Source organism: Rhinopithecus roxellana, chromosome 3 (assembly GCF_007565055.1).
Source record: "Rhinopithecus roxellana isolate Shanxi Qingling chromosome 3, ASM756505v1, whole genome shotgun sequence".
NCBI classification, from domain to species: domain Eukaryota; kingdom Metazoa; phylum Chordata; class Mammalia; order Primates; family Cercopithecidae; genus Rhinopithecus; species Rhinopithecus roxellana.
Genome location: NC_044551.1, coordinates 185,331,991 through 185,341,398, shown reverse-complemented (window position 1 = coordinate 185,341,398; position 9,408 = coordinate 185,331,991). Strand labels below are relative to the sequence as shown.

At 49.5% G+C, this 9,408-nt stretch overlaps 1 protein-coding gene and 1 pseudogene across 3 annotated transcripts in view; one reads left to right on the top strand and one right to left on the bottom strand.

Annotated features, from left to right (window-relative positions):
- Positions 1-9,408, bottom strand: part of CCNJL (cyclin J like) — a 60,627-nt gene continuing 51,219 nt past the window's right edge. For all 3 annotated transcript variants that reach the window (XM_030927980.1, XM_030927979.1, XM_030927981.1), the window contains exons 4-6: positions 8,014-8,316; positions 3,917-4,076; positions 1-2,141 (exon numbers count right to left, since the gene is read on the bottom strand). In XM_030927980.1, coding sequence (XP_030783840.1) covers positions 1,721-2,141; positions 3,917-4,076; positions 8,014-8,316 — 884 coding nt within the window. In that variant the 3' untranslated portion in view covers positions 1-1,720. The remainder of the gene's footprint in view (positions 2,142-3,916; positions 4,077-8,013; positions 8,317-9,408) is intronic.
- LOC104667498 lies at positions 6,833-7,174 on the top strand (annotated as a pseudogene).

Sequence of the window (9,408 nt, the reverse complement as noted above, 5' to 3'; positions counted from 1 at the left end):
GAGAGACCAAGAGCAGGTGACGTGTTTATTGTGGGACACTTCTGGGTGCTGCGCTGGCTGTGAGGGAACCCTCATGATCCCCAGGCCCCAGAACAGACAGACACAAGAACTTGAATCCAAACTGCTTGCACATAAATAGAAGGGAGGTTGGCAAAGGAAAAAAAGAAAAACAACAAATGAACGTGCAGTCTCCTATGCTAGTGTGACACGGTGGCAGAGTCTTATCCACATCCCGTCTCTTTTCTTTCTGTCTCCACGCTGAGATTTTCATTTGCTCTGGAAAGATTCACCATCTTCAGATCTGACTCAGCAGCATGCAGCTGTCTTCCTGGCGGCCCCAGGCACAGTCTCCAGGACTGGCAAGGGGCTAAGAAAACCAAGACAGGTATTCCTCAAACAAAACAAAAATTGCTTCCACGGTCCTTTGCATCTCCCACTTCTGATGGGTGAACGATGTGTCCCCCAACCCCGAACTAAACCAAAGAACATGCTAAGCACAAGCTGCGAGTCAGAATAAAAAACATATTGCACACGGTTACAAGAGTCTTCCTGAGAGCCCTCTCACTGCAGATCCCTAAATACTGGCTTTTGATCCAACCAGTCACTTGCCTATCAACGGTGGTATAATATGCCATGTACATCCCACACCCCAAATCCAGTGGGACTAAGCAAATCTTCCACATTGCTATCCTTCGCTATCAGCCACACTCAAAGCCGAGACTGGGTTAAACTCATGCACTGTAAGTATGTGGTGGAGAGAGGTGGGAATTGTTTAAATCTTTGTCTTCCTTTCAACGAGCTTCTCCCTCCCTGGGTAGTCATTAAAGTTCTAGAGGTGAACACAGCCTCCAAGACGTGGAATCTTCTGGAACCGAGAGCTGGGAAAGTGGTTCTCTCCAACCATATGCTTTCGAAAAGGAAGCTCTGTGGTTACCTGCCGGTCCGTCACAAGTTGGGTTCAAACTTGGGTTCCAACTTAACAGCCCTCATGTGGGACAGGCAGTGTGGCAATTAAATTTGTTTTTTTCTCCAAAGGAATTTTCAAGTATCACCAAATCCCTGATACAGTGTGTAAACAAGACATCTTACGAAACAGAAAGCGAGACCACTTCGGGAAGCAGCAGCACATGAAATATCTAAAAGGCTGAAAATGGTTTTAGGTTCAAAAACAAAGGCAAGACAGCCACCCACTGTGCCTCACAAGGCAAATGCTCAGGCATACACACAAACTCAGGCCCCTCTGCTCGGAGCCAGGGAAAGAAAAGCACCCAATACGGCATCCTCCGGGGCTCCTGAGAACACGCCAGGCTGCCCCTCCTTTTTCAGTGGTGTAGCTCCCATCAGCAAAGAGTAGAGAAGTCTTTAATGCTAAAAACTGGACATGCTTGAGATCAGTGGTCTGTGTTCAGTTCCCACTCTCCTGGCCTCTTACCAAGTCTTTCTTGATTCACTGGCCCCTGCGTGGGGGGACGGCCATCAAGCCATCCTTTTGTACCCCAGTCACACGTGGCAGATGTTTCTCAGAGGAATGCTCTCGGGTGAGGTATGCTATTGAATGTTTTGCTCTGGGTCAGGTTTATTTAAAAGGAGCACAGACCCTCCACATTCCAAGGCTCTTCAGGGATGGCCTCCTGCTGCCTCACTTGGTTGAGCTCTCCTCTTCAGTGTCCTCTTCCTCTGCCCAGATCTCCAAGGCTTCCTCGTGAGGTCTGGAGGTGGCCTATCTGTCAAAGCAGCCAGTGGGGAACATGTGGCTCCCACTGAAGTAGCTGCTTCCGTAGGTGGTGGCGAGGCAGTGCCTGGGCTCAGCTGCAATGGCCATCTGCATGCTAAGGGATGCAGGGATGGGCACGGGACACATATCCAGGGGCTGGAGAGGGGGGTACGGGGTGTGCAGGGATGAGCCTGTGCTCCCCGAGAGCAGGCTCCCTGAACGGTGGGCCTGTAAGGAGTCCCGATAGGCCAAGCATAGGTCCTGCACGGGGGTCTGGAACTGTGCCAGGGTGGTTGCTGGCTGGCTGAGGGCCGGGTAGGCTGGTGGCTGGAATAGCACTTGGGTGGGGGTGGGGGGTGTGCCGGGCACCATCGCCAAGGCCTGGCTCTTGATGGCTACGGCATCCTTGAGGACGTTGTCATACACTCTGAAACAAGAAGACCTGGGTGAGAACTGGAGGCCAAAAGCTACCAGATGCCTGTGTGTGTTTCTACCTGCCTTGCTAAGTGGGACTGGAAGAGATGCCGTGTGCCCTGTGTCCACCGGGCCTTACCTGGCTGTGGTCACTGTGTGTGGCACCGCTCCAGCTGTTCACCAACTAGATTCAGGACTTGGCTCTCAGCTTGGATCTGCTTCCTACAGAAAACTTCTTCTGGCCCCTCCAGACTAGACTAGCTGTCCCCGCAGCCCCACGCTGATTCTCTCCAGTCAATACCCCAGAGAGTAACCTGCTCCGGAGGGTAACTTCTAGTTACCTGGCTGCCAGGAGGATCACGCCTGCTTGTGCTCACCAATACATTCCCTGCCCCTGGCACTGGAGTGTTCCTGGGGCCTGAATGAACCCAATCTCTGCTTTCCAGGCAATTCTGGGCCAGCTTCGTCCCAGCAGGGTCACTCCTTAGCTAGCTGATACCAACCAAATTGACCCCTGAGGCCTAGAATTTTTCACCTGAAAAGGGGGCTGGAATAGAGACTTTTGCCATCTCAAAAAAAGCTTCCCATGTAGCTTTTTGGGAAAACAAAACAATTAGAGGCTTATGTAAGGCATGCACCGACACTCAGACCAGGCTTTGGGGACCTTCTCAAAAACACAAATTTTAAAACAAGGTCTAGGGAGTGGGACTGACTTTTCAGAGGAATGAGATAAAGGCAGCCACCAGCAAAGCTTCCCACATCGGGGAAGGCTCTCTTCAGGGGTCTAAGGGCTTCCGTTTTGCCCACACGGCCCACCAGTCAGTTAGGCCAGCACCCAGGACACGCGGTGCCTGGCAGGTGGAAGGGGAACTGGACAGTGTGTGCCTACTGGGAATGGCTCTGTCCTGTCTGCCTTGCTCCCTGCAGTAACTGGGGCACGTTTGCCTCCAATGTCAGTTTCAGGGTGTTGGGCCCATGATGCCTTTAAATTATCTTCTCTGACACACTGAACATTTCCTCCCCGAGATTCCCTGTGGCGCTTAGAGGAAGTCACTCGGAGTTTACCTGGCTAAGAGGTCAGCTTTGTGACCATGTCTGAGAAAAGTAGCTTATAATGGAAGTCCTTCAATGTGATTATCTATAAGATTACACTGAGACTTAGAGCAAATAGCCTAGACATTTAAAGGTGCAAACAACCCTCTTCTCCCTTGATGCCTGACTTTAAAGATATAAACCCAGCCGGGTGCGGTGGCTCACACCTGTCATCTCAGCACTTTGGGAGGCCGAGATGGGTGGATCATGAGGTCAGGAGTTCGAGACCAGCCTGACCAACATGGTGAAACCCCATCTCTACTAAAAATAAAAAAATTAGCTGGGCATGGTGGCACACGCCTGTAATCCCAGCTACTCAGGAGGCTGAGGCAAGAGAATCGCTTGAACCTGGGCGGCGGAGGTTGCAGTGAGCAGAGATCGTGCCACTGCACGCCAGCCTGGGTGACAAAGTGAGACTCTGTCTCAAAATAAATAAAAATAAATAAATAAATAAATAAATAAATAAATAAATATAAATAAATAAAAAGCAAACCCGAAGCTATCCAAATAGGAAGAACTGGTTCTTGAAACCCCACTTCTACCAGGAGTCACCATGGCCCACTTTCCCTGAGACCCTGTAGCTGGAAGAACCGCCACAAGCTCCAAACTCAGGAAACAGCCTGTGGCCTGAGGCAGGCCTCAAGGCAAGAGGAACCTCACTATTTCAGAAACACAGGATTCAGGGGAGAAACCTACACCAGCAGGATTTCAATACACGTGCTGAGGTGTTCCAGGGAATAGCTTGAGATCCGCTGCAGGTCTCTGGTCCAGTAGGGAGAAAGCTGCAGGCAAATCCTGGAGGCCCCAACACAGGCCGCAGCGACCACAGAAGGCTGGAATTTGTAGAATACGTGATCTGAAAGAAAGCCATGGAGGGAGTCAGCATCCAAATCCTCCCCTTGAAATCCCAGGCCCACCCTGAGAATGGATGGACAAATGAATCATTTTCAAGGCTGTTCATCGCCACCCTATAAATAGGATGAAAAATTAGAAACTGTGAAGTTCCATTTTTGAATCTTAACGTTGGCTCTTGGTTTGGGATTTCTTTTTTGTTGAGACAGGGTCTCACTCTGTCGCCTGGGCTGGAGTGCAGTGGCGAGATCACGGCTCACTGCAGCCTCAACTTCCCGGGCCCAAGAGATCCTACTACCTCAGCCTCTTGAGTAGCTGGGACTAGAGGCGGGCACAAACACATCTGGCTAATTTTTGTATTTTTTTGAGAGACAGGCTTTCAGCACGTAGTCCAGGCTGGCTAATTTTTGTATTTTTTTGAGAGACAGGCTTTCAGCACGTAGTCCAGGCTGGTATTGAACTCCCGAGTTCAAGCAATCCTCCTGCCTCAGCCTCCCAAAGTGCTGGGATTACGGGTGTGAGCCACCAAACTCCCAAAGTGCTGGATTACAGGCGTGTGACCAGTCTGGGATTTCTGACAGCAGCCTAGAATAGTGTTTTCAAAATACTGTCCACGGCTCCCAGGGAAGAGCAAGGAGCTTGCTGATGTTCTACAAACAGAACTGTAAAACATTTGTTCTTTCTTTGGTTATTATGAGAGAATGACACACTATTTCAAAGGCTTCCGTTTTGGGGTATGACTAAAAGCTACTTATTAATTGTAACAATGCCTGGCCCATAGTAGGCACTCAGTGAAAATCTACTGAATGAATGGTGGTAAGACTTTGATATTTATAACTAAAATTGGCACTTAGGTTGACTGAGGAATCTTAATGTCCAACTAAGATATCCGGCCACAAGGCAAAGCTGGTACTAAATATGTGCAAAGGCAAACAGTTGAAATTTCTACAGTTTTCCTGAATACCACTGGATTTTCAGTTTATTACTATGTTATCTTAAATTGTTCATGATTTCTGCTGGGAGCAGTGGCTCACACCTGTAATCCCAGCACTTTGGGAGGCCAAGGCAGGTGGATCACGAGGTCAGGAGTTCGAAACCAGACTGGCCAACACGGTGAAACCCCGTCTCTACTAAAGATACAAAAAATTAGCCAGGTATGGTGGCGGGCGCCTGTAATCCCAGCTACTTGGGAGGTTGAGGCAGGAGAATGGCTTGAACCTAGGAGGCGGAGGTTGCAGTGAGCTGAGATCGTGTCATTGCACTCCAGGCTGGGTGATAGGGCACAACTTCATCTCAAAAAAAAAAAAACCTTTTTTTCATGATTTTCAATTACTTCCACTTTTGCCTTTTAAAGATCAGTTCATAGGGCAGCTAAACAACAACAACAAATTTTAAAAATAAGGTTATCAGTCAGGGTGGTAATACAGTGATAGAAACAATCATTCAGTCAGACTCCCCAGGTTCAAATCCTAGCAATGAGCAGGGCATGGTAGCTCTCGCCTGTAATCCCAGGAGTTTGAGACCAGCCTGAGCAACATGGTGAGATCCTGCCTCTAAAAAATTTTTAAAAATCGGCTGGGCACGGTGGTTCACACCTGTAATCCCAGCACTTTGGGAGGCCGAGACGGGCGGATCATGAGGTCAGGAGATCGAGACCATCCTGGCTAACACGGTGAAACCTCGTCTCTACTAAAAAAATACAAAAAACTAGCCAGACGTGGTGGCGGGCGCCTGTAGTCCCAGCCACTCTGGAGGCTGAGGCAGGAGAATGGCGTGAACCCGGGAGGCGGAGCTTGCAGTGAGCCAAGATTGTGCCACTGCACTCCAGCCTGGGCGATGGAGCAAGACTCCGCCTCCAAAAAAAAAAAAAAAAAAAAATTAAAAAAATCCTAGCAATAACCTTGGGTAAGTTACAGCATCAGTTTCCTCTTCTGTAAAATATGATTAATGGAGGTGATTTTGGTGTGGGGTTGCTGTGAGGTTCAAATGAGATAACGTGTGCAAATCACTGAAGCAAGACACCTGGCATGCAGTAAATGCTCAGTTAATGCTTGGGATCACAATCACTGAATTTTTTTTTTTTTTTTTTTTTGAGACGTTTCGCTCTGTCACCCAGGCTGGAGTGCAGTGGCAGGATCTCGGCTCACTGCAAGCTCCGCCTCCCGGGTTCATGCCACTCTCCTGCCTCAGCCTCCTGAGTGGCTGGGACTACAGGCGCCCGCCACCACGCCTGGCTAGTTTTTTGTATTTTTTTAGTAGAGATGAGGTTTCACCGTGTTAGCCAGGATGGTCTCGATCTCCTGACCTCATGATCTGCCAGTCTCGGCCTCCCAAAGTGCTGGGATTACAGGCTTGAGATTTTTTCTTTTTTAGATGGAGTCTTGTTCTTGTCGCCCAGGCTGGAGTCCAACGGCACAGTCTCGGCTCAATGCAACCTCCACCTCCCGGGTTCAAGCGATTCTCCTGCCTCAGCCTCCCAAGTAGCTGGGACTATAGGCGCCCACCACCATGCCTGGCTAATTTTTGTACTTTAGTAGAGACGGGGTTTCACTATGTTGGCCAGGCTGGTCTTGAACTCCTGACCTCAGGTGATCTGCTCGCCTCAGGCTCCCAAATTACTGGAATTATAGGTGTGAGCCACCGTGCCCAGTCCAATCATTGATCTGGATACTCATGCCCATTTTAGTTTGTGGTAGGTTATGGGATGGTTGTATCAGCAGTATTTTTTTGTTTTTTTAAGACGGAGTCTCACTGGTCAAAATGGCTGGCATGAAGGCTGCTGCAGCATCAGGCAAGTGGCTGGATGGTATTTGAAAATGGTATTACAATGCCGCAGGATTCAATAAACTGGGGTTAATGAGAGATGACACAATATACGAGAAAGAAGATGTAAAAGAAGCCATAAGAAGGCTTCCTGAGAACGTTTATAATGACAGAATGTTTCACATGTAGAGAGCACTGGACCTGACCATGAAGCATCAGATCTTGCCTAAAGAGCAGTGGACCAAATACGAAGAGAAAAATTTCTACCTTGAACTGTATCTGAAAGAGGTTACTTGGGAAAGAAAAGAAAGAGAAGAATGGGCAGAGGTAATCATGTAATTCAAGTCTGTGGATGCAGCTCTTATGAAGATGGTTAAACTCGAAACAATCTTAAGAATTAGTTGGTCTACAGATATTTTACTTTAAATAAATGTCTACTGTAAAAAACAAACAAAAAAAAAGATGGAGTCTCGCTCTGTCGCCAGGTTGGAGTGCAATGGCGCGATCTCCGCTCACTGCAATCTTTGCCTCCTGAGTTCAAGCAATTCCCCTGCCTCAGCCTCCCAAATAGCTGGGAATACAGGCACGCACCACCACACCTGGTTAATTTTTTGTATTTTAGTAGAGACGGAGTTTCCCCATGTTGGCCAGGATGGTCTCGATCTCCTGATCCGCCTGCCTCAGCCTCCCATTACAGGAGTGAGCTACCGCACCTGGCTGTATCAGCAGTGTTTTTGACCCAGTTAACATCTAGATTTTAAAACACTGGGAAGAGCGAGTTTCAAGTAAGTTTCAAGTAACAGGGTAACTTTTATTGCTACATACTATCTATATGATGGCAGTATTTGAGAATAACCAATCTGCAAATCTGTGCTATGTAATTCATTTGCAATGTTCCTGGTTACTGTAAGAAAAATTACCAGGTGATCTGTAAGTTTCTAGATTTCCAGCTGCCTGTATATAAGTTGCTATTTCTCTTTTACGTGTTACTGGTAACACACTGGGCTAATCCTTGCCCTTTCTTTGCTTATCGCCGGCAAAGTAAGAGTGATCTGGGTGCACAGGCCCCAGTGAGAAGGCCTGATCTGGATGGACATGCCTTTGAGAGCCGCCTGACCTTGACCCCTGGGTGGGTGGGGAAGGGGTGGGAGGTCCTGCCATTGGGTCCCAGCTGTCACCTTGCAGGGTGACCTCTAGGAAGTAATGGGCATACTCCTTGAGGCACTCTTTGGTCTTGCGGGGGCAGGTGGTGGGCCAGGTGTGGCAGTGGTGGTCCTTCTGGCTGACGGAGGCCAAGAGGTAGTAGTCCAGGAAGTGGGCAGGCGTGGGCAGGCAGAGGTTCCAGCTGAAGGCCTCCAGGAGCAGCAGTTCTGTGCTGAGCAGCTCCGTCTTGGTGAGGGTGAAGTTCTGGCTGCTCAGGATCCTCGTGCTGTTTATTTGCTCCAACTTGGGGACATGGTCTTCCCGATCCTCGAACTTACCTGTGGGGGAGCAGGGGAAGCAGGGGTTACTGGAAGACATTTACCTGCACCCAGAGAGCTAACGGCCCACCTTACAGTGCCTGGACAGTGCTGGCAAAGAAGACAGAAAGCAGACAGGCCGGACTGAGGAGGAATAAGAGCACTCATTCCAGATCTGTCAAACCTAGGCTTGAATCTCCAAGCCATCACTTCCCACTGGGGGATCATGGCTAGGTGTCTCAGCCTCTCTGTGACTCAGCGTTCTCATCTGTAAGATGGAACCTATACTTCGTAAGGCTTCTGTTAGAGTCAATGGGAAAATGCACACCAAATGCTCAGACCAGCCTCTGGAACACAGAAAGCAGGTGACAGTGGTCAGCAGCAGCCAGGGGCTGGGGAATAAGGTGCTCTCTCTGCTCTCCATCTGGCCCTAACCAATCCAACCTTCCGGCTAGAGTCAGCATGGCCATGCAAACCCGGCCCTGTCCCTCCATGGGTAGAAAAGCTCTCCAGTGGCTTCCTGCTATCCTTGCTGTTGAATTCGAACTGTGTAAACGGGGTCTTAGTTTGGGTTCCCTCTGGTTTCCAGGTCTTGGAAGGTGAGCCCAGGAAAGCTCGGTAGGTGGGGGAAGAGAACAGGAAAGGGAAGAAAGCCCAAAAGGACACAAGGGAGTCACCACTGTGGACAACCCGAGCTTAATCCTACTGAGGAATTCTGAGAAACAGCCTAAGACAGGCCTCAGGTTATCCCACCCACGGGTTAAAGAGCAGAGGCATTTACATAGCAACCCCTGGCAGTCATCAGTTATGGATGCTCTGAGGGGACAATGTGGGGTCCTTGTGCCCTAAGGGTCAAGAGTCAGGGGCTGGTGAGGGGCATGACAGCTTCTACTGTGTGAGGCTCTGCAGAGTGTGGGCCTCTCCAGCCTCAATGTTCCTCACTCTGGGGAAACCACGGCACAGGTGGCCGTGGACCCCGTCCCTGGCAGTTCTTGCCTATAAGCTTTCATTGACACAGCCCCCCGGGCCTGGAGCACCCTTCCCCATCCCCTCCTCACTCAGCCAACCCTGACATGTCCTTCACCTCGAGTCTCCGCCTCTCAGAAGTCATCC